General features: G+C 42.5%; 1 protein-coding gene across 2 annotated transcripts in view; it reads right to left on the reverse strand.

Moving 5' to 3' along the window:
* GRIN2B (glutamate ionotropic receptor NMDA type subunit 2B) overlaps positions 1 to 26003 on the reverse strand; it is a 412050-nt gene that overhangs the window by 38260 nt on the left and 347787 nt on the right. For both annotated transcript variants that reach the window (XM_019643261.1, XM_019643262.1), the window contains 5 exons: positions 11895 to 12097; positions 10966 to 11137; positions 10587 to 10740; positions 7126 to 7251; positions 4341 to 4570 (listed from right to left, as the gene is read on the reverse strand). In XM_019643261.1, coding sequence (XP_019498806.1) covers positions 4341 to 4570; positions 7126 to 7251; positions 10587 to 10740; positions 10966 to 11137; positions 11895 to 12097 — 885 coding nt within the window. The remainder of the gene's footprint in view (positions 1 to 4340; positions 4571 to 7125; positions 7252 to 10586; positions 10741 to 10965; positions 11138 to 11894; positions 12098 to 26003) is intronic.

Consider the following 26003-nt stretch of genomic DNA (forward strand, 5'->3'; position numbering starts at 1 on the left):
TAGGAGGGTAGGAAGAAAGTGGATTAACTAGAAAAACCATCCACATCTCAACAGGGTGGCACATGGTTTAGGGGCCATAGGAAGCCAGAAACATCAGAAGGGCAAATTACTTAACCTCTCCAAGTTTCTTTAGTTTTCTCATGTACAAATGAAGATATTAATAGCACTATTACATAAGATAATCTATGTAATATATTTGGCAGTATGCCTGGCTCATAATAGATGAAAAAATGTTAGCAGAGATATTATTGTTGAAATTTTGTTAAAAATAATGATAACTGTTTTTATTATTATTAGCAGTAGTAGTAGTCTTACTAGTGGTAGTGTACTGTGTCCTGAGAAGGGTTGGGTTAAGTAGAACTGACATACAAAGTCATTAAACGAGAGAGTAGGGAATTAAATGAGAAAGTTGGGGCAGGGGCATCAATATCAATCTTTAGCATTGTTGTAGCTTTGTCAAGAGACCCATCCTGGCCAAGTGATTTTTGGGTCAAACACACAGGGACTCAAACCTTGGCTGTGTCAGTTGATTATGTGTGACTTTAGGGAAGTCGCTAACCTTCCCAGAATCTCAGTGTCCTTATTTGTAAAAACGGGGATAATCATACCTGTATGAAGATTATACATATAACATACATGTAACATGGTTAATGTACCCAGTGCCCAGCAAATATGTCCCATCCTTCACCGGGCCAAGCTCTTTCCCTTCCATACTGTGGTTGGCAGACTGCAAAAGGAGAAATCCATCTGGATAGGTGAGAAATAGGAGAATTAGCATTGTGGGCTCTTTGTTAAGAGAAAAGAGATGTCATCAGCGTCCTTCCATCCTCCTCCCACTGGGAGAGCTGATGCAATGTACAGTAGGGCTGCTAAATGTTAGAACTTGCACCCACAGTTAGTTATAGCAAGTAGTGAAATAATTCTGAATTCACTGATGTAATGTGTTGCTGAAAAATGGAAGTCATCCAGTAAAAAGGAGCCCCAAAAATAGGTTTTCATGGAAATTTAACTCTGAACATTCTGATTTTGTACCTTAATATAAATGAGATATGGGAACATGTTTCTGCCATAAAATTAAAGATAATTTCTTAAAAATATATAAATTTAATGGCTGCAAATATCTTCCCATCATAACTCTAAGATATTTATCATTTGATCTGTTATATAGAAGATATGTCATCCATGGTAGTCAAAACAAGTTTAGGAACTTTTCTCCATTTTATGTTACTTTCATTGAAGAAAATGTAATTACATTGAAAAAAAGAATCTTCAAAGTCACCTCATTTGTATTCTCAATATTATTGTTTTGATGACTTTATTCTTTTCTTTTTCTAAATTCACAGAACGCACTTCCTTTCGTGCAAAGTCAGTCCCAAAGTCTCAAGACTTTGTTTTCTTTAGGTGTTTTGAAGTAAAGAAAAGAAAATAAGAAGAAGAATTTTGACATTTTAAGTGTACAGAAAACTCTCTTCCTGATTTATATTACTGTTCCTGACACTGATATGTAGTTATATATCATTAGTTACTAAAATGTTTTCTATAATTATGTAAATTATGTTGATACTTTCTGGTAGGATGCTTACCCTTTACTATTTTGTCATTTGCAAAGTTCTGAAATGTATCAGAGGTAGCCATTTTGAAGCATTTTCAAATTAAATAGCTGTTAAAGGATTCTGGGTCTCTTGTTGCTTGCTTTGCCGGAATGCTTAGTCTGCTGCTCTGAGCTAGAGACTCTTAAGCAAATACACCCTCTCTCCCTCTCACACCACAGATCTTTTAAATGATAACCAAGCTATGATCACAGACCCTTTGAAGCTTATGGCCAGATGCAGGGAGATGGGGTCAGGTACAGATCTATAGACACTATAGTATAATACAGAAGACAATGTTATAATAAAGGTGTGAATGATTGCTGTGACAACATGAGCCAAGATGAGCCAAGAAAAGCTCCTTAAATAAAGGGGTCCCCCTCTAATCAAGGTCTTGAAGTTTCAGTAAGAGTTTGATGAGTGACGAAGTGAGGAGAAGACCGTCCTAGGCAGATGCATGAATAGGAGGCGTGGCTGGGAAGGATTAGGAGTCGACGATGCCTAGATTGCAGGATGCAAAAATCGAAGCATTGGCTGATGAGACTGAAGAGCCGGACCACATTGGGAATCGTTTGTAAAAGCTTTGAAAGTCACATATTGAAAAAAATCACCTTTATTCTGTAAGCAGTGGAGCCACTAAAGTTCTTTAAGCAAAGAACTGATGGGATCCAACTATTCAGATCATAACCAACATGGTATGGAGGGCAGATAGGTGCACTGTCTTTCTGGTTGAAGCAGCATGGAATGACATGTTTTTTTCAAAACCACAGAAGGGAAAACAATCTTCCTCCATTTCAATTATGCTTAGTTCAAATACAAGAGTATTTAGTTGTTGCTGGATGGCCCATGAGGGTCTGAGAAAGATAAATATAGTGTCCTAAGCAATTCTCAGAGACATTTGAAAAAAACAATGTGATAAATATGGTAGACCCCCTGCTTTCCAGCCCAGAGACCGAGGAAGGGCTGCAGCCCACCACACCTCTACCACATTATTTATTACATGGCAACATGGTCCTACCATCCTCTATGTGGGGACATGTGACCCACCACACTTCTGCCATATCCTGATGTGAGGACAAATCCACATATGGGGACAGGATCTATCATGCTTTACCCACACTCATATTTTAGGATGGGCACGGTGTACCTCAGCTATGCCACATCTAAGTATGGAGCCCTAAGGAAGTAGCTGTTCATAGCCCCTCTACCGCCTAGGTTACAGAAATAGGCATGAAAGGTAGTGGCTGTAACGGGGTGAAGAGAGATGTGTAGTCAAATTTTCTAAGAGGGTCATAATGATGAAGGAAGGATATAAACAAAGGAGCAATGACAGAGAACAGGTTTAGAAATAAATTAAGTAATAAATGAATGAATATATGAATAAATGCATAATAAACCATGAGCTAGAAGATGGAAGTAAAAAAAGTAAAAAATAAGGAAGACAGAAATACAAGAGGGGGAATATTTTTAAATACAAGGAAGAAAAATAAAGTGAAAAGGAAGATAAATCACAGAAAGAGATAACATGAAGAGGTAAACATAATGAATGATATATATATATATATATATATATATATATATATATATATATATATATATATATATATATATACCTGTATTTTTTTTCATTCCCTTAAGAAGCTTGCTTATTTTCCTCACATGCTTTGGAATGTTCTTGGTGAGTAGTGATGAGTAGGTGGAGAAATCAGAACCAAGCCCCCAAAGAGAATATCTCCCCCTTTTCACTCTTCTCAAATGATTTGCTAAGTGTTTAAAGTTTTATCTTGAGGAAACCTAACCCATGTAATAAATCATTCACTATCTGACCTAACTGGTCTAAACACACGTCTCTCTATGTTTCATAGCTCCATCATCAGGGAAAATCACATTTTCTGAATCTTAAGGAAACAGAGTAGGAAACTGTTGTAAGGCAGTCTCCAGAATTATTTTGGGGTATCCATGAGCTTTACCGGACACTCCATGAAGGTAGCTCCTATCACGAGTCTTGGACCATCTGGTTATCAATCATGGTTTCAGGAAACAGAGCTCCTGTGGAAACTCCCGTGGCTTCTGGTAGACTTTGAGAATCAGACACATTTAGATCGGGTTTTGCACATCCTCACCCAAAAAAGATGGAAACCAGGAGACACTTTTCTTCCTCTCTCCACTGCACAGGCCAGCAGGGAGGCCTGCCATTGGTATGGGGGCAGCCCATTCATCAGCACCACACAGGGCAAATCATCAAGTTAAATAGCAGTTACTTCTCTTCAGGACACAAGAACAACCCTCCTGCTCAGCTCTGGGAACACACGAGTGTGCAGAGGAACAAAGGGCGAGCCCACAACCAAACACCACTGGGAGGAAAATGAAGGCCATAATGGGGCCAGTGCCCTTGGTGTGGGGGCCTGGGGCAGCCTCCTAATAACACACCAAACGGCAGCCCTGCGCAGATAGGCCACCCAAGCGTATCCAACAAGAGGGACCACGTACTTAGAAAGCCGCTAACATACAAAGCCCCTTATTTGCAGCCCAGGGCGTACTTGTGACAACCTTTCACAAATCAAGAGGCAAATGTGAAGCAATATTATTTCAGTAGGGAAACTGATTTCTGCTCCCAGGCCCCAATTGAAGGAAACATAAGAAAGAACTGTGGATTCTAAAGATTGAGAAAATTAACAGGTATGTGAGAACTGTGAGTATGGCTCAGAATGGAATTGAGGGAAAGAGCGACGGTTTCAAATGGTCTCTTACCTTTTTGTCACTGAGGCCAGAGACCTGGTCCACGTACTCCTCTTGGATCATGAAGGCAGCTAAGTTGGCAGTGTAGCTGGCCAGGAAGATGACAGCAAAGAAGGCCCACACCGACACCATGATCTTGGAGGTGGTCCCCTTTGGGTTCTGCACGGGGACGGAGTTGTTAAACACCAGACCCCAGAGTAACCAAATAGCTTTGCCGATGGTGAAAGACGGGCCACCGGGCTCTGGCATAATGAAAAGACAAGGACAGAACGTTAAGACAGAATCTCTGGTTCTACTGAAACCCACAGTACACAGAACTGGTCATTTCCTGCTCGGAGCAGGAAATCCTTTGACGAAGACCCAACCTTTTTACAGATAGCTTTTTAAGTTGAGGGTTTGTGTTTTCTTCTGGGACCCACAGGGCCACATAAGAGTTCCCCAGGAGAAAAATCAGAGGTCTGTGGTGTGTGTGGGATCTTGCTTCAGCTCAAGGTCATGACTCAGTTAGAGTACCGAAGGGGCCAGTTTTCTGCCCCCATGTGCAAAAGACCCTGGAGATCACAACTAATCTGAATAACAAAGGCAACTGTCCCACTACCGTCACACAGCATCCTTATTCCTGTTTGTTCCTAAATTTTATATTTGTATCTACCAAGAAAGCAATTTCAACTTCAAAAATGGTCAACAAGAATTATGTGGGGTCTTGTTCTTCCATTGTCATCATAGACCTCCTCTAATTTTATCACACTGATGCTGGATGGCTTTCAATGCACTTTATCCTGATTTTTCTATAGCTTCTAGCACTTAGCCCTAAATGTTCAAAAGACAACCCTGACCCCACTCTAATGGCAACACAGCCCAAATGGCTTTGTACAGTAGCAGCTTCTGTGTGAAAGAATATCAGGGAGACCAGAGAGGAAGTCATCGACCTCTGGCTTTGCCACATGTATCTGTGGGCAGTGAGGTGGGCTGCCTTTGACTTTCCTCCTCCCAACCTTCACACAGAAAGTGTCAAGACTTTTGCCGGTAAATATCTTGTGACCTTACTGCTATCTCTGCTTGGAGATGGTGAAACCTTGCCTGATGTCTAGGCCTGTGTGTAGCCCTTCCGATGCAGAAATGAACATCTGCCTGCACAGTTTTACAACACATTAGCACAGGTTGTACAATACTATCCGTGATCCTGACAGCATCTGCTCAGCCAACTAAATCATCGTTGACTACACATGTTGAGCCTAATATCTAACTGTGCGCACACATCTGTGCGTGTGGACCTTATTTCATGGAACAGATGTGTAACTAAAAAGATGTTTATAAATCAAAGTTTTATACACTGTAAAATGCCTCAAGGAGACTTGATATTTAAAGTGGCCCCATGTTGAATTCCTTTGTGAAGACAAGCATCGTTTGTTACAGTGAGTAACTGTAAGCCCCTGCTCTGAATTTTGTGTCTGAATTTTTGCCTCCTTGATTTTCTTCAAGTGTTGGGGACAGTGCACACTCACTTTAGCCCCTGACATTGTCAGCATACATATGTACTCATGTGCTTCTCAGGTGTTTCACTTGTTACTAATGCCCATCAGGATGGGGAGTAGTGATGGCTTCTGGATGACCCTCTGGCACAGGCAGAAAGCCTCTGACAGCAGCATATTGTGGAGATATCCAAATGTCCACCCAGAATGCACACACCAAATAAGAAGGCAGATCTGCACCTGGAAATACCTCGGTGCAGTGGCGGCTCACAGACTGGGCTGTGACGTCAGCAGTAATACAGGGGAACATTTACAAAATGCTGCTGCCTGGCACCCCACCCTAGAGATGCTTATGAACTCTGTGTGGGGTGGTTATTCTAAGCCACATCCAAGGTGGAGAACCACTATTTTGAAATATACGATGGTCCAAGCCCCACTCTGGACTTAGTGAATCAGAATATTATAAAACGAGGTCCATGAAGCTTTGCTTTTGGAAGTGACCCATAGATAATTCTTCTATGTAGCTAGGGTTGAGAATCTTTCATCTTGGAGGCATAATTCCAGGCTCATATTCTGGATGGGAAAAGATTCAAAAAAGGTGTAAGATTTTCTAATCCTGGGGTTCTCAGAAAATTTTAGAAGAGCTATTCATAAGGATCACATGGCCCCCTTCAGAAATCTAGCAAACTTTTTTGAAGTCTGATAAATGCCTCAAACACACGGGCAGTCCTCACATCTCTGGACCTACCTAGCCAGGAAATTAGCCTGCCCCCATAGTAGCTATGGGTGAGAATCGTTATCTCCTGGCCACTGTATTTCAAATACCCAACTCCTTTACTCCCTGGCATAGGGATTGGAGCAGGACACATGCTTAGGGGATCTTGCACCTCAGTGGTGATTCTTTGGCTGCAGAGAGCTCTTTCAGCCACAACTACCCTGATATACCCTGGGGCGGCCTATGTTTCCTGATTCTTAATACATGGGTATTATCTGATCAGATGGACTGCTCACAGCCTAAGGTTATCAAAATAGTTTCCTCTGACATGTTTATGCTACACGTACTACTGCCAGCTTCTCTCTCATTTTCCTAAGGGTAGAGCTGGGTTTAGGGTCAGGATTGAGCTGTGGAGGGGACATATAACTTCAAACTAATACCTTAATTGGGGTATTTCTAACGAGTCACCAAGCTGGTGACATAGAAGGCTGAGGGTTCATTTGCAGACATGGATATGTTAAGGAGGAGGCAGACAGCAAATGAGAAGTACAGAGATTCGAAACTGACAACTGGAAAAATGCAGAAATGCCACGGGGTCAGCTGGCCTTACCTCTGCCATCAGCAAGGCACCTGTTATAACCCACAGGGCTGAAGTACTCAAAGACAAACACAGCCACGGCTGAGACGATGAGCAGCATCACGAACATCATAACCCAGACGTCAGCACTGAAGGGCTCTGGGGAAGGAAGAAAAGAAATCAGCGCCCAGGGTTAAAACAGAGAACAAGCAGGTTCTGATTAATTCACATATTCATTCATTCATGCAACATGTAGTTTTGGGAGGGAACAAACTCCAAGTGTGAACATCCCTTCACACAGCCAGGGCCCAGGTAGGGGAAGAAGAAGAGCATCTCTGTTCCCCTGATGGGCATGTCAAGATTTGTTTTCTTTCAAACACGTGAGAAGGACGGCCTTTTGCCTATGAACTTTTGAGATTATAGAGATAGTTTCTGTCATTGAATCAGTATCTGGGTCTTTTGGTAAATGGTACAACGGGAAGAAGTACTAGCTATAGGATAAATGAATCATATGGGACTGACTCTGGGTTGATGTTCTCACCTATCTGGCCACACCACACAGTGGAAACCTGGAACAGCGCTCACCAATGCTTCCCAGCCTTGCAGTCAAACTCATTCTCAACAGATTTAGCTACTATTTCATGCTTGAACTGGTTCAGTAATAATTTTGTACAACGAATAACTCCCTTGCTCCCTTCCTTCACTTCTCTTAAACTTTGCAGCCTAGATTTACTTTTTGGACCCACTTTGATGTATATGTTTTACTAGATATCATTAGAGTATGAGAATATAAGTCAATGTTAAAAAAATCTATCCATATTAAATAAATGTCAGTATCTACACCAGTGGGAATTTAGCATGTGAAAGGCAACATGCTTTGGCCATAATTAACCAAACAACTACAAGCTAGTCCCTATCACCAGGTGACATGGTTGATGGGACAAGACCAGGAAAGAGAGCAACAGTATTCTACACATGCTTTCTTTAATTTATTTAATCATTTTTGCTGAATCCCTTCCATTTGATCTAAATCTCTCTGGCTTAAACATGTCCAGAAATTGAATCTATTCCAAGAACCATCTCTCTGAAAGCCTATAAAAAGGGACAATCGCTATTCTGTCCCATGATACAATGTTCCCTCAATTGTATCTCAAAATAGTTCTGGCCTTTTTAGCTGTCACAACACACTGTAAACTCATAACTAAGTGAATTAATATGCTGTTTTCGCCACCTTCCAAATCATTAATAAAAATGAAGTTGAAAAAGGAGAAAAATGGCTGGAAATTAGAAAATGTTTTCTTACTTGAAACCTACTTTACTTTTGAACTCCCAAGGGAATTACAAAAACCTGGTCACTTAATCAATTTCAAAAGGGCTTTGATAAGGTGTGTGCCAACTGTGAAATGCAAAACCTTTCAGTAGCCGCCAGGGATGCCAGGGTAGAAGGTACAATTCAAAGCCTCTATGCAGTGGAGTGGAGAACACTTCTCCCCGTTGGCTCTAATTGATTGCAATCCTACCCTGATTTCACTTTTGTGTAAGATTAGGGAATACCTGAGTAAAAGTATTTTTTCTGTGCTTTCTTTTCCCCATTAAGCCCAGGGAAACTTTCCGTATACAAAATACAAGGGAAAACATTTGTATTGGTCTTTACTATTTAGAAAGTACTTTCCCCTCACATTTTATACAATTCTTGGAACAGCCCCTTCATTATGAGATTACCATATCTATTTTACAGAGCAGTAAACTAAGACTCAGAGGTCAGAGTCCTTTTCAAGTTCATCCTCAGAAAGTGGCAAGGCCAGGTTATGAACTGAGGTCCTCTGAGGGCAAAAGTCTGTGCTTTCCCACTGTATTACATCTTAGTCTCTGACCACCACAGATTTAGTTCCTGATTTGGGAGCTGGGCTCTGAAATGCCCCTGTGTGGAGTAGAACACAGGCTCTGACGGCAGCCACATCTGGGCTCTAATCCTGGATCGGCCTATTTACTAACTGAGGGACTGTTGGAAATTGCTTAACCTAAGATTCAGTTCCTATACCACTAAATGGGTACAATAATAGTTTCAATGAGATAATATAATCGAAGTTTGTTCAGTAATGCCTGGCACAGTACAGAGCAGGTGTTCAACAAAGGTTGGCTCCTTTTACTCCTATAATTAACTAACTGGTCCTCCTCCAAGCACACGCACACACATATACACACACGCACACCCCTGCCTGGCATTTCTAGGTCATTCTAGGGCTAGTTATACCCATGTATCACCAGCTCTTTCAGTTTAGAAGTTAAGGTTAGTGCTATACTGACAGGATTAGGATTAGAATGTAGTTTTGTTTGTATATCTTCATGTTCTAATTATCCTTGTAAAGGGAAAAAGCAAATAAAATACACAAAGCTGCGATAAAGACTGATGCACACAGTGTGCACTGTCTAATAACATTTCATATAAAATTGGCAGGGCCAGGATTTGCTTCACTGTGAGTAAGAAGGTTGGCAGAGAAACTTGGGTAACATATAGAAAAAGTCGATGGAACCTGTAACACAACTTTGTAGTGCATTGGTTAAAGAATTCCCCCCCCCACCGCCCCCACCCCAGACAGAGCTTAAAGAAATGTTAGTCGCTGTCTATTCCAATATCCTCATAAAGAAAATGTTGATGTCCTTTAGAGAGACGGTGACTCGTCCACGGGCTTACAGCTCATTTATGTCTGAACCGGGTTTCTTATCCCCTAGCCCAGTGTTCTGTTTTCAAGGTGACATTTTATTTTCCAACCCCTCACTCTCACAGCCCCTGCAGAAGATATGGGCTATGAGCTCACAAAAGACCACATCTAATTGAAATCTAGGCCTTATCTCACCCAGTCTTATGTCATATCTAAGGCTTCTGACATGTAAGCGCTGCTGGAGACTGGGGAAGAGCTGAATGGCAGGGAAAAGAATGGAGCAGGGCGGTGCGGGGAAGCCGATCAGCGTTATCCGGCAACACCGCAGAAAGTTCATGTGAAAAGGGAACACATTTCTTGGCAGCACTGAACTCAATTCTTGAAGATAGTTTCAAATAATAGGTATTTCAATGATGTCTACAATTAGAAATGATTAAAGCAGGAACCAGCTTCAAACATCAGCAAGTTAAAATGCCTTCTTCTATGGATGAGCAAACTGAGTTCCAGAATAAAGCAAATCTGCTCAAGGTTAAATGATGGGTAACTGGCAGGAACGAGACTAAATTAGGACCCCTGATGACCAATCCGACACTGTTTTCTTAGAAGGCATCATGCTTTATATTTCAGGGGCTGTTCTTTAGTTTTCATGGTGGAGAATAATCAGTGTTGAAGTCCCCAAACTGAAATCCCTGGCTGAGCTAGGCTCCTAGCAAACAACCTTCCGGCTGCAAGAGCCTGGCCATGTTTCTTATTATCTTATCTTCGCTGTTTCTTATTCCATCCACCTGTCCTCAGGTCCAGTTCCTTCACATCTGCAAGCACGTCACCTACCTAAGAAGGCAGAAGGTGAGACGGTCCCATTGCTGCGTGACACCATGACACTGATGCCAGTCTCTATGAAGGGCACAGAGAAGTCGACCACCTCGGATCGCTCCTCATTGATGGTGAGCGACCCCACCGCCATATAAGCCCTCTTCATGACCACCTGGGGAAAAAGATGCAATGCTGCAGTTAGAACATTCATGAAGGTGAGGGGCTGCCACAAGGAAAATACTCACGGCCCTACCGGAATTTTCTTTGCATAGCAGGAACAGTATATTCTACTTATTATTTTATATTTTGTAAAATTTATCAAATGAGTGTTTTATACCCAAATGAAACAAAATAAAAGAGCAGTGGAACATGGCTCTTACTTCCTAATGACACTCACCTCTCCAATCATACCGTTCCAGGTTCCATTGATTTTCTTCCCATGCTTGCCATTGGTAACCAGGTAAAGATCATAGGTGAACTTCACAGATTTAGAAATTTTCTTAAGGATGTCGATACAGAACCCCTTGCAGCATTTTTTTATATAACCTGGCTCCTCATCTGTTTTATTCCTAACCAGTGAAAGAAACAAAACACAAAAACAAGGCTTTCTACAAGAAGCCAACTATTACCTTTTGCCATTAAAACTCCAACCCTGTTCACAGCTCAGCACTAGTTATCTCAGACCAACGTGAGGGAATAAATCAGACCACTGAACTGCAATCCTCTCATTAGTAAGCCAGGTTTTTTCACAATTTTTAATGCTCCTTTGATGTATAATATACATCAGGAAAGGGCACATATCCTAAGGGTTCAGTTGGATGAATTTTCATATACTGAACACACTCATTTAACCAGCACCCAAATCCAGATACAGAAAAGCCACCAGCACCTTAGAGGCCTCTGGTTCTCCCTTTCAGACACTTCCCACCCATTATCCTGACTTCTAACAGCATAGATTAGTTTTATGTATTCCTAAAACGTTTCTAAACCTCAAAATGTCAGGGCATGCTGGCCCAAGAAAACATATTTCAACACCAATGTGAACTTCAATCTCCATAAACTTGAAGTCCTGGTCATTGAGACCAGGCAAGGCCAAGGCCAAAGAAATGTTAGCATAACTAGGAGAAATTCTCCCCAGTCATGATTTGGGCAGAGCCAGAATCAGCCCACAGGGCTGCCACTGATTCCATTGCCCACTGTTAGCTGAAAATCAGACATGGTCCCCAATTCATCCTATGCCTCAGGTCCCAGGCCAGCCAGGTGCTAACAGCTGGCTCCAATCTGACTGTCCCATGCCACCCGGAGCCACTGTGGAAGGTGCCGTACTCAGTGACTATGCGTTTTTGGCAGGGGACTGTGTTCCTCATGCAGGTTCCACTCAGAGGGTCCACACTTTCCACAATGACAAACGGGGCCTCCTCCAGCGTTACAATGCTCAGGTGGTCATCCTCCTGCTCTTCTGTCTCAGGACACATTCGGGGCCACACGTAGTACTTCATCTGCAGGGACTTGTCTTTCCACTTCCCGACCTGCACAGGGATAAACAAAAGACTCAGAAACCACTGTCTGAGATGCAGCAGCTTCTCCTAGCATCACCGAGGAAGCTGTTAAACAAAGGCCAACAGATGCAGGTATTGTACATAATAGAGAGAAGAATCTGAAAACCATATGCTCAAAATGAGACTACTGTGTCCAAATCTAAGAAAGGTAGTCTGTTCACTTACTCACCTACTGACCAAACATTAAGAGGACCTACTATGTGCCAGGCACCCTGTTAAGCCCTGTGGTTCAAAGAAGCATCACTCTGCTTATGTCAGTCTGCTTTCCACCAAGCTCACCCTGAGTGAAGGAGTCAGAAATGTAAATAAATGTTTGCAGTGCTGTGAGGTGAGTGCTAAAACCGAAGCCTGGACCAAGTGCTGGGAGGATGCCAGAGTTTCCTGCCTTGTGTGGCTGTTGTTATTTTATTGTTTCACTTAAGTGTAACAAGGAGCATGATAGTGAGAGTGGCACATATTTTTGGAAAGGTCAACAAAATGACTGAAGCAAATGAGCCAGAAGGATGTGTTTTCGCTTGTAATAGAGGTCCAGTGGGAAGTCATGTGAACTGGGTAGATATGAACTGGAATAAAATGGTAAGTCAGGATTAGAGCATACTGACACAGCTTGGCTGGGGAAGGGAGGGTGGCTGGGCTGGTGATGAATGCCACAGATCAATGCAAATATGCACCTGCTGGGCTGGGTGGGAGCCCTGGGATAAATCATGTAGGTCTCTCTGTGAGCTGCCACATATGGCCACACAGGCAGTGTGCCCCAACTTCAGGGAGCACCATTCGCACACATGCCAATGTGAAAGGCGGGTCCCTCTTGAATCAGACATGTGGTGGCCCTGCTGCCAATCATCAGCAAAAATTCATGGGTTCCATTATCTTTTAGAAGAGCCACTCAATGCTGTTTTTTTAGTGGAATCTGCATGACCTTGTGGGTGGGTTCCTGTTCTCACTCTGTCATTGAGTTTATTGAAGAAAAAGGGAAAACCTTTTAATTTTCTGTAACCAAACATCTTCAATTATCGCAAGGAATTATGGATTGCAAGCTTTTGCACTTTCCTGTCTATAATTTCCTCCATGCAGCAACGCAAATTAGGCACACAGGTAAGGCACCGAGACTACAAAATGATAAATCAATAAGGAACAAAGAATGGGCAGTACTTCATAAATCCTCAAGCAGGCTTAGATTAATAGGCTTAGATTTCCATATTCATACAAAACCAAAATTCCCTCCATCTTTGTTTCTGCTTTTGTCTACACTTAGGTTCTCCCTAGTGCCTCCCTAGGTGTGGTTTGTATCGCCTTCCAATCTACCTAGTAGGTGCTGCCTACTCCTATGCCCAGTTAGGCCTACATAGCCACTGCCCTTGTTTTATTGCATCACTGTAACATAGGCAGTGGCTTGGTGTCTTGGGCTGTCTTGTTTAGAATTAACCCTGATGCTAGTTTGTTTTCTTCCAACCACATAAGCCGTGTTTCACTTCTGTGTTCAGCGTTATACACTGAACCAAACATTTGCTTTCCTTTATAGGTACAGTCTTCTCTGTACTGTTGGTCCTCATTGTGGTGTGTTTGTCTTTCCTCATATTACTAAGACTACTTATTCCTAAAGCAGAAATGTCCAAATATCTTCCCAGCCACGTGGAGATATTAATGTCTTCTGCCTGTGGTTAGGGTGAGGTGGAGCTTGGGGAAGAGGAGACCCCTCCCTGGGGACCCATGTTGTTGGATTGCCTCCATCTCTAAGCAGTCTTGTTTACCCCAGTGGCCAAACTGATAGTATTTTCTGTGTGTTCAATGACGTGAAAAGGGTTGGAAGTCCTAAAGTGCCTATTTTTATTTATTTTTTCCACTGCTATCATTTCCCTCCATGAGTCCCTTTGGATATTTCGCTTTTAAATCCAAATTGATTCTCTTCCATCATTACTGCTACTGGCTTAGCGCAGTAGTCCAGTAGCCCACTCTGAGATTACTGCAGGCAACTTCAAATCTCACATAAGTTTCCTCCTACAGTTCACTGTCGACACTGCTGCCAGATGGCTCTTCTTAAAACATCATTCCATCATAAAATACCTATTCGAAAATTTCAACAACCTCCCACCATCCTCAGGATGGTGTCTGCACTCCTCACTGAGATGGCCAAGGTCTGTGCATTGAGTATTATCTACATGGATACAGTTAACCTCACTATTTTAAAACACGAATCCTTTGTTCGAGTTGAAAAATGAAGTTGGTACTGGGAGCTAACATAGAGTAATCAGGAACAGGTTTCAACAAGCTAGCTGCGTTTTCCTCTCTGATAGACTTCCTATGTCTGTGAAACAAATGTGCTACAGACGTAGCGTTTTGGCAGTGTTTTTCATGACACCCCTGTGATCAAGATGGAATATAATATAGGTTATTGTATACTTTGATAGATTTGAAAGGAGTTTAAAATCTATATCTGAAAAGAAATAAAATAAGATTTTTTAAATGAGTCAATGCCAACTGAAAGTGGTCTCTAGTGACATGTCAGGGAACTCTGTTCTTAGCAGTGGCCTGTACAGTATTTCAGAAAACAAAACAGAAGTCACACTCACAGAACTGCAGACACCAAGCCAGACAGGATCGAAGATATATTGTATTGCACAAGCAAAGTTAGAAGCAATAGGAGTTAATTGGCATAATGGACTGAGCCAAATGGAATGAAATTTAACAGTATTTATACTGAAAGTCGAGCATTTAGATTTTTTTTTAAAAGCAACTGCACAATATTGAAAAGGAGACACTTAAATCAACAGCAGACTATACAAGCTATTGCATTATCAAATGGTATATTTATAGGCTTACAAGACCAAGCACATGGGATGAGGGGAAGGTATGGATGACCCCACCCTGCTCTGTGTTCATCATACCACAGCTGGAAAACTGTTCTGAGCCTATAATTCTATGACCAACTGATTCTGAGTTACTATACCATTCTCATTTCCCCAACAATAATCTGTTCAGGGAGTCCCTTCTAGCATGCTCTTTCCCAACTTCCTGTCAAGCTAGCTTCACTTTAATGCCATTCAAGCAACAACAACTGCACACCAATTTTGTGCCATGCACTGGGCTATGCACTAGGGATAACAATACCAGGTAACATCTAGTGAGGGCTTAGTATGTACTAGGCACTGAACACATCTAGTAGTCTCATTAATCATCACAGCAGACTTGTGAGATGGATACTATTGTTTAATTCCCATTTCACAGATGAGAACAGAGGGGTTTCATTTGCTCACAGTCTCGAGGTACGTGAGTGCAGTGCCAGGATTTGATGCTGAACAGTCTGAGTTCAGAGCTTGGGCACCTACCCACCACATGACATTGCTTCGCTGGCAATGAAGGAGTAAGATATGGTCCCTGTCGCCTAAGGACAGTCTAGTGGGAAAAGACACTATCTATTGATGATAATACCAAGTTAGGCTTCCGTAAGGATCCTAATGAAAGGTATATACAAAGTACTCTGGGGTTCAGAGTGGAAGTGATTATTTTGGAAAGGGTCAGGGAAAAACTAGACGGAGACCCTTATCTTTGAGCTGGACCTTGTAATATAAGTGACAACTCATTGTGTGAAGAGTCCTTTATCCACTGGGGCAAAGCAAAAGCTAAGATGCACAGTCCTACAGCTGCTCAATGGAAAGCAAGCCCGAGGATAATTCCTCACAGCCGAAAGGTATGATGTGTGAAGAGAAATGGTCTAGCTCAGTTCTCCTCTTCTTCCTTAAAGCCCTGGTCACTATAGCCAGATGATCTCTATTACTCTAAAGAGCCAAATGGATTGCAATTATCTCTTCCCAACTCGTTGGTATCAGGTTGGTAGCTTGACATTGGCCATGGGCACCATGAAACTGGCAAACACTACAAAGCAGGGCTTCCTCTGTCCATCCCTACCTCCAGTTGCTAAACATTTACCAGCTTACCACTACCCAGAGTATCCAAATCACTCATTTTTTCATGTTATTTATTACTTTATTTAGTGATTCTTTTTTTTAAACTTTAACTTTAACCTTAACTAAATTCTAAACATGCCCCTAAGTCTTTCTGTGATCATGGACACATTTCTAAAACTCTCTGAGCCTCAGTTTCCACATCTGTAAAATAAGAGGGGTGGGGGTGATTTCTAAGGTATCTTCCACATAATCTTGTGATCCCAGGATCTGTTTATAACAGAGGCTCTCTACTGCATTCACATCTGATTAGGGCCCAGTAAAAAGGTGTTCTTGGTGGTGAATTCCTAAAGGGAGGGAAGTGTCTGATTTGTTATTACAAAAGACTAGCTTGTAATAAAGTCATGATTCTTTTTAATTGTTTTTTCAAGGATTATTCTTCAAGGATTATTGCAGTGTGAAAGAAAGTTAACAAATTCCTTGAGGACTAAAAGGAAAAACAGAATTAAAAAATAAATCTGCTATGAATATCAGATTTACCATGCCAAAACACAAATGGCCATGTTAAAGAACATGTTGAGTTAGCTCAATTAATTACCTCAACTTCTTGTTGGGGTAAGATAGTTAGAAATAAGTGAACAACTAAAATTAAATAAAATGGAGACTATGTAGAAGAATAAGGTATATTTCAAGCAATTCTTTTAAGGGAGAGGAAGTATAATAAAAATATTATAAATGGGAAAGTTTTTAAGAGTGATGAAGAATAACAAATAAAGAAAGAGAAGCCTCAGACACTGAAAGGGAAAACCCTGAATGTTTTTGTAGGGTGTCTGAACTGGCGTGAGCATATAATACTAAAAATGCAGAAAGTAATAGGAAATGAGGTTAATGGGAGGTCTTTCAGAGGAAATCCAGAGAAGAAACTGAATGAAGAATTTATAGTCACAATTAAAATATGATTAGGAAAAAGAAAAACCCTAAGAAATAATGAAGAAAATGGCTATAAAGTGCTCTGAATTCCTTAGAGACAAGCACTAAACAAACATCATTACCACAAGTACATTTAACAACAACATCTGTCTATAAAAAATGTAGCTCTCTGCCACACTAACATTTAAAAAGATCTCTTAAGGACTGAAATCATCTTTCTCAAGAGAAAAAAATATCTCTGATTAGTTTTCTCAAAAAAACATGAAGTCATTTTAGGGTTTCTGGTTTGGGTCTCTCAGTACAAGCTGAACACCTGTTCAGCCAGGAATTTCTCCTCAGGAGGAAGTCTACTTCACAACCTACAGCATATTATTCCATAAGCCTTCCCTTATGAAAATTCTAGAGAATCAATCTGTGGTGATTTTAGACTTCAAAGTCTTCCTTCTGCTAGCAGATTTCCTCCTTTACCAGCAGTGAAATTGGTACCAATTAGCACCTTGAAAAGGCCACACATACGAAAGGACCCCAGGGACAGTGTTTGTTCTGTCTGAAAGCCTCTGAGTTTGGCCCTTCCATGAATGTCTCATCATGGAGAACGGAGAGGGGTCCGGGCAGGGCAAGGCTGCTGGGAAAGCTACTGCAGTCCTTGCACAGATAGCAGAGGACATCGGTCTCCCCAGGCTGCCTCTCTCGTCTGCACAGAAAGTAATTTTTTTTTTTTAAGATCCTGGAACAAAAGCACTTATTAGAGCCTCTTTAGGAGTCAAAGGTTACTTTTCAAAAATCAAAGCATTTTTGTTTCTTGCTTGAGATGACATCTAGATTTAACACGAAACTCTTGCTACTTATTTTAAGCCTTCATCTGCCTTTTAAAATGCAAAATTTAAAACTACATTGAATTTCCCTGGGTGAACTGAAGGTACAGGCAGAGTCTCTGCAAGGCAGCCTGATGAATCTGCCTCCCATTCTGCCTGGAAGTGAGACCACGTCAGGCAGCTGACCCCGGCTGGCTGCGTGTTGGTGCTGCGGGGTGGGGTGGGGGTAGGCCTAAGACTCCTAACAGAGCAGAAATCTGAGGATAGGAGGGTGCTTCCATTTTTCCTGCCCCAAAGCCATGTAACTTAGCTTTGAGGGTTTTTAAAAGTTGAGTGTCTCATAGTACTTCATTTTGCACAGTCTTTGTTTTTCCATATCCACCCCACTAAACCCTGCCCCCCATCCCTACCCCTTACAACCAAGTGAACATTCTCGTACATGGCCATCCATCTTCTATAGTGATACACAGAAGCGTACATATGAAGAAGGGGATATGTGTACATGTGCATGCATATGTATGTTTTTCCAAAATCGGGTCATAATAGACCCATGTCTCTGCAACTTGCTTTTCCCACTTAATTATACATCATAGGCTTTCTTCCAATTCAACAGGCAGCAGATTTAACTCCTTTTAATAGTTGCTTAGCAGTCCATAATGATGAATGTGCCTCAATTTATTCAGTCATATCCCTATTCATCAATATTTAGAATATTTCCCCCCAATTTTAACCAAAATACATAATACATATCTTGGTATTTCCAAAGCATCAATTCCCAGTCATGAAAAAGCAGAATAAAAAGACATTTATGTTTTTAAATGTGCTTGATGTTGCCAGAATACTTTACCAGTGGTTTACAGCCATTGAAATTCCGATCAGCAGAGCATGAGAGGGCTCCTTGCTCACATTTTCACCAGCAGTTGACTTTTATCACTATGAAACACTTGCCAATCTGAGGGATAAAATGTAGTATCTAAAGACTCTCATTTTCACCTTCGTGACTGGCAGTGAGCTAGAGTGCTCTGCACATCTGTTAGCCATTTAGATTTCCTCTTTTCCCCTCTGTGCACTGGTGCTGCCTGTGGGCAGGCCTGAGACCCTCACCCATTTTTGGTTGCGTTGTCTGTCTCTCTTTCTTACCTATTCGTAGGGCACTCTTGGTGTAGCACGATAGTAACACTTTATCTGTCAAATATGATAGAAACAGTGTTCTCACTCTGAAATTTGCCTTCTGACTATTTTGGGTATTTTTTTTTTTATGCACAAAATTTCACTTTTACTTTTTTTCTTTTGAAGTAAAGTATGCCTTTTTGTATAGAATGTTTGGTTTCCTACCTGTGGGGGGAAAGCATGTACCCCACCCTCAAAGTGTTCTTTGTTCTTCCTTTTGCTTGGAGCTGTTTCTACACTGTGTGTGACAGACATGCAGCTTTGCTTTCTGTGTCGCACACAGTCTTCCCTCTGTCAGCCCCTCCCGTGTTTCTCAAACACTCTGCCTCCTTCTCGGCTCTTCCTCAGGCCTCATCCCTTCCATGATCCTGCCCCTGGTCACTTCTTCCCAGAGAAAAAGCTCTCTTTGAGCTTCTGTAATAATTCTGTGGGTCAACTGCTCCCTTTGGCCATAGTTTGATATTCAAATCCTGTCTCTGAATGTCTTTAAGCACTTGAAGGCAGGGACTATATTATTTTATCTCTTTTTTTGTCCCTTGTACTGGCTTGAAGAAGTGTGTTCTCAGTAATTATTGACTGATGTCACTGGAGGGAAACATACATCAATACCTTCCACCAAGCCTCCACTAGACACTACTCGATTGTTTTTATAAGAAAAGGCCAGAGGAGGTAAAGGCTGCCCACTCTGCCTGTCTTCATTCTTTCTCTTCAGCACCCAGACTATACAGCTGCCCTGGTTGGACTCAGTTCCGTGTGGATTGCTGGAAGTAAAATGGCGCAATCTGCTGCACTGAATATCTAACAAGGCCACTGGCACACAGAGCTGCTCGGTGTCCTAATCATTTGCATGCTCAGTGACGTTTGAAAAATGCATTTGAAAATAATTTCCATATTCAAATTTGATCCATGACTGCCTTGGCCTATTACTGCTTCGGCACTTAGTAAGCTGGGGACTAGCAGCTCTGGGCACACATGCCGCAGGCAGGCCCATCAGCCATTCTTGCCTGGCACCTGTGTGGCTCTCCCAATGACACTAAGATATTGGTTGCTGTCTCAAGCCTCAGCTTCCATCCCTGGCTGACCCCCGTCTCTCCAAGAGAGCCCTGGCCCGGCTCCCTGGGGGCTGTGCACGCCCCACAGTTGCTGCCAGCCATTGCCCTCTGAGTGGTCCCCGTTCTCTACTGTTTCTCCCTCCATGCCTCCTGCTGGGCAGAGTAAAGGGATGGGAAAGCCGCGAGCCAGAGTAGAAACTGGTGCCAGGAACGGGAGTTGCTGATTCCCTCGGTCCCAGAGAACAGTCATGGTCATTTCAGATAACACCACGAACAGAGATGGGATAATATTAGAGTCATTGTATCTATTACGGGCTAGGCCCTGGGCCAGGCACATCACATAAAATTATGGCATTTCTTTGTCGCTAACTTCTAAAAGGGTACATGTTGTTATGCCCACAATACAGATGAACAAAACTGAGGCTCATTGAGGGGCCTGATCTGATTGCCTCTAAAAGCCCGTGTTTCTTTCACCATGCCATGTTGTCAAAAGAATATTCCTGACCTCTTCATTCCTCCCCTTGCTGTGACCTGAGAGAGAAGAGTCTATTTCAGCCCTGTAGCCTCTCGCCCTCACCTCGGGCTCTCAGAAACTGCAACTCATCGTTGTGTCCAAAGGCTTCATGGCAAGGGGCAGTGAAGTCCAGGTGGGAGCCAGACAGGCGGGATGGTGGCAGGTGGCAGTAGGAACCGGTGGTGACAAGCGTGTGACCTTTGGCAAGTTATTTCATCTCTTTGTGCCTGGCACATATTCGTTTTATGCAAGATTGTGCTATTTTTTCTCCTTCTCCCCCTCTTCCTTATTACTGTTACTCCTGCTATTGAAAATATCAGTGCAATTGCTATTCACCTAACTTCCTCCCAGAAACATAGTTTTTTGCTTGCAAGTGGCAAGGGAGAAATACTGAAGAAACTCCAACACCTCAAACTTTTAACTCAATTTATTTCAAAATGTCAGGGTAAACTCCATGTGATTCTTTTGCTTTCATGCAATATTTTCTTTCTTTCTTTCTTTCTTTCTTTCTTTCTTTCTTTCTTTCTTTCTTTCTTTCTTTCTTTCTTTCTTTCTTTCTTTCTTTTTAAAAAATATTTTATTGGGGAATTAAGGGAGGGGAACAGCTTTGGGGAATCAGGGAAGGGGAACAGACAAGTTGCTCTCCTGTTGTTCTTCAGTCTAGTTATGGACGATGTCGCTTCACTGGCCCATGTTGGTATTATTGCACTCTTCTCGGGTGAGGCAGATCGGTCACCGGCCACTGGATGGTCGCTCATGGTGGCTCTTGGCATCTCATGCCGGCTGCCAGCCAATCACGGTAGCTCACGGCAGCCCACTGCAGCCACACTGCAGCCTACACCGTCGCTGGTGACTCTCAGCAGCCCAGCTCCAAGTCGAATTGTTGTTTACCATCTTAGCTGTATCTAGCTGTAGAGGGCAGTGTCACTGGCCCATGTGGGATCTGAACCGGTGCCCTGATGCTCAGAACTGGCGTCCCAAGCCAGCTCTTAACCAACATGCCACTCGGCCGGCCTATCATGCAATATTTTCACTTGGGGACAAATAACAACAGAAATCACAAGGATAAAAATGCTAAGACACTTCTAGATTTACAAAAGGCCTTGAACCCGGAGTCCTATCTAGCCAGGTGTTCTGCATCCATAAACCCCTCCCTGGGGCAAAATGGATGTTTTAGAAAGGGGGTTAATTCTTGTAGGTCAGAACATTTTGTAAATAGTTTGCTAAACAGGCTCAGAAAGGCTGAAAGATTCAACACATTTTCCTGAAGTATCTGATGGGGCTCCTCTAGGGTTTGAGACCTCTCAAGCCCCAACTCCCCCATGCTTGGGGAGCGATCCTGAGTCCCATTCTGGAACTGGGAGGAGCTCAGTTACTGAGAGCTGAGCTCTGCTTTCTTCTCTGATCTACCTTCTCCCAGAAGAGACCCCTCCTCGTTAACATCCAAACTGAGAAGTCCTGAACCATTCTCTGGGACATGTGGGACCCAGGCAGCGGCCTCTCAAACTTAAACCATGGCTAGTAGGCTTGTATGCAACCTGTCCAAGGTTTTGGCTTACTGAGGAACACAGCTCAGCAGGGAAGTCGATGGACCGGCCAGATGCATGTAGTGGGCTCTAGGGGTGCTGTTCTCACCTGCTTTGGGTATTGGGCCACAGGCCTTGGTCAGTGACACTGCTCATCATCAGGTTATATTCTCATGACGCACTGCCTTTATCCTCAAATGACAAGTTGTCAGGGTAGAGCAACAGTGCATAATGTCTGACCGTTCTGATTGTGACAGAATTATCTGACATGAGCACTGATTTGGCAAGGTCTTCACTAGTATTTATGTATATGTATGAATGTATGGATGCATGTATATATGGATGCATGTACGTATATATTCATTCATTCATTCATTCATTCCACTACTTTATTCTAATTTGTCACATTAGCTAAGTACATAGACTTCAAAGTCAGAAAGGCCTAATTTGAATTCTGGCTTTGGTTGCATGTGATTCTGGACAGGTTACTTAACATTTTCAGTTTTGTATTGTGGATGCCTGCTGTTTTGTCTACCAAACAGCCATCCTCTGCCTAACCCTTCTAACTTTCTGTCTCCCCCACCCCTTTTCTTAGATCAGTCTCTCCTTTGTGAGTGGCCCCTTCCTCAACTCTAACTAACCATTTGGTCCTGTGGAAGCTATCATGTTACTACATCTCCAAGTCCATCCCTTGACCCAGCTACAGCTGAGTGGTTGAGGGCTGGGGCACCTGATCACCTGGGTCAGATCCCTGGGGTTTTTGGGTTTAGGGCCAAAAAGGATGTTAGGTCAGTCTTACCCCAGTAGACACTATAATATTTAAAATTCAGAGGATATGGGCAGCCATGTTTTATACCCTATGGAGAAAGCTGGCCAACAGAGAGAGAGAAGAATGAAGCCAGTGGCCAGAGAAAATTATATACAAGTGAGAGTGAGCAAGATAAATGAGAGCATCAAAGTCCTGGCTTGTAGCTATTCCAGAGGGTCAGCTGCATTCCCGTTCTGGGTTCTGGTGAGACTGTTAAATATCCGTATAATAAATGTGCCCTTTGCTTAAACTAGTTCAGGTTGGATGTGTATTCTTTATAATCAAAGCAGTCCTCATAATGCACTCTTCATCTCATCTATAAATGGCAATAGATAATAATTATAGCTATCTTCAAGGGGTTTTGGTGAACATTAAATGAAATACTACACACAGAACGCGCTGTGAAATGCCTGGAACGTGGTGAACCCTGATGAAATGAGAGTGGTTGTGGTGGCAGTGGTGGTATTTATCACCAGCTCTCTGTGAACACATCAGGAGCCAGGAAGGAGGTTGGGTCACCAGTGACAGGCAGATTCCACAGCCATTCCTAAGACAAGTGCCTCCCTGCATGGGGCCAAGGGGAGGAGACACAGGAGGCCTCCACTCATCTCTCAGAGTCTTGGGTTTCAGCCAGGCCAGCCAGCTAGAGCCCCTGCTGTCAAGTCTGAAAGTGACTTGTGGCTACATCCCCTACCCAACCCCCAGGCCTCATGGGGGTTACTTGGACAGTCACAGTGTCTACAGTTCAGCCAGTCTCACTCAGTAGGTCACTTGGCATCTCTTGGCAAGTGCCTCACATGACAAACTCTGCTGCCAGGTCCAGTCATTTCCATGCCTTCCATCTCCCTCTCTACTCCCATGCACCCCTTCCCAAATCCATTCCCAGGATTAGGAGCTCATTACCTGAAGGCTCCTATAATCTCACTCTGTAGGAGTTCCCCAAGCCAAGCAAGTGGTAGAAGCGGGATTTGAACCCAGGCAGTCTGACACCAGAGCCTTTGCTTTTTGCCACTCCTCTTACTGCCTCAAATATTAGATAAGACACATAAGAACAGTATCAGGCATGTAGTAATAATGCTCAATAAATGATCCAGAAGAGCCCACCTGTCCTGTTCTCCTTAGGCAGCCCCATGTGCCTCAGCATTAGAGGTCCTAGGGGTCCAGAGCAGCAGGAGGATGGAAGGCATACAGTGGAAGCACCGCCACCACCTGGAAGGCACTAAGCAATCATGGAAGATCTCTGGGAGCCAGAGATAATCATACTGCTCTTCAAACAATCGCTACTGGACCGATCCCAGCTCACTCTGTCTTTTGCCTCCTGATGAGTCACATCACATCCTCCTCATGAGTCTCACCTGAATTTTAACTGTATGTAATATGTTTAAAGAAAAGGTTATTTGCAAATATGCAGGCATCTACCTATAAAGCTTAGACACACTAAGCTAGCATCTCTCTCAAGTATATCTCAGGACACTAAGAAAAATGATGCCAATTGTTGCACATCCAGTGAACCAACCAAACAAGCAAAATCAGGTTCTCATGCAAATTTTCAGGAGATAGAAAAATGGCCAGGACTGGAGCAGGACATCATCAGGTGAGACTGGGGAGAGCTGTTTTTAGCACGGCAGGGTGCTCATTCACAAGGGCCAGAAAGAAAGTAATGGGAGACATTCTGGAAAGAGAACATATTGCATAAGTCTAATGACAGCGTTTTCCAGGCCACAAATCTGAATGCAAACTCTGATGATTATGAATGTGTTTTCAGGGACAACGAAGCAGCACAGCTGAGAATGTGATCATCCAGGAAATTCAAGGCATAAGACTGTGAATATATATGAAAAGAAACAAGGCATAAACATTGAAAAGACACATAAAAATTACTGAGGCAACAAGGGAGTACAAAGAGAAGAGGTCAAAGTCATTGAAAACATATCATAATTTAAAAAGACTAGACCACAGAGAAAAGAAAAAAAAATCGTAAAAGATGTGATGTGTGTCCAAGAAGAATTCACAGAACAGTTTCCTTACACCTCACTAAGGCCATAAAAAAGAGGACAAAATTTCTAATAATAACACTCAGTCTAGGATTGTCTGGGGTCTACCACCGTTTCTCAGCCAGAAAAGGTCTGTTTTGTGGGTAATCATGCCTGTTAAATATGTAGAAAAGTTTTTCCAGAATATTCTGAACTATGCTATCCAAACTAGGATATAGAAAGTCATTCTTTTTCCTCACTGAAATGCTTTCCCCCAGCTTTGCGGGGTAGAAATTGCAGGGAGGATCTCATTGGCTTTAATGCTCATATATTCTATCTCTTGCCTGGATTTCTAGATTACTATTAACTGGTTTCCCCACCTCCAGTCTTATCTTCCTCCAGTTCATCCTCCACTTGGCCCCAAGAGTGAGCTCATAAAATACAGATATGACCCCATCCTTACCCTTCTCAAAAACTGTCAGTGCCCTCTTGTTCCCCTACGGAACGTTATCTAACCTCCTAGAAGAGAATATATTGCCCACATTTTCCCTTGATCTTTCTCCTTCCCTTTCCCTCTCCTCCCCAACTCTCATCTCTCTCTCCAGCTCTCTCTTGCCTTCCTGCTTTCTTTTTGTCTTATCTCTTTAGAATTCTAGGCTTTAACTGATAATAACACCCCATGCTGTGTCTTACCTGAATGACTTTACTCATGCTAGAATTCCCTATTTTAAACCCCTGCTCTTCTGGAGGACACCCATTCAACCTTTAAGATTCAGTTCCTGTAGAATCTATGCCAGTAAGCCTTTCCTCATCACCTCCCCAGGCTGGGTTAAGGAGTTAGGTATCTTTCTCTGTACTCTCCAAATACCTTGTGCATATCTCAATCATTGGACTTGCCATAGTATGCTATATTTAATTGCTTATGTGTTTGGTCTCCTCTAGTAGACTATGAGTTCCTCAATGGCAGGGATTGTTATTTTTTGTATCTTCAATGTCTAACATAGGGAATAGTCCACAGTGGGCACTAATAATACTAGCTAATATTTATTGAGCATTTACTATGTGCCTGTCAGGGACCATGCTAAGTAATGCACATGCATTAGCAAGTTTCATTATCAGAATAGTCTGATAAGGTAGATATTATTATTATATCCATTCACAGGTTATTATATTAGTGGTACTTAAT

The sequence above is a fragment of the Hipposideros armiger genome, unplaced genomic scaffold (assembly GCF_001890085.2).
Source record: "Hipposideros armiger isolate ML-2016 unplaced genomic scaffold, ASM189008v1 scaffold_76, whole genome shotgun sequence".
Taxonomy (NCBI): domain Eukaryota; kingdom Metazoa; phylum Chordata; class Mammalia; order Chiroptera; family Hipposideridae; genus Hipposideros; species Hipposideros armiger.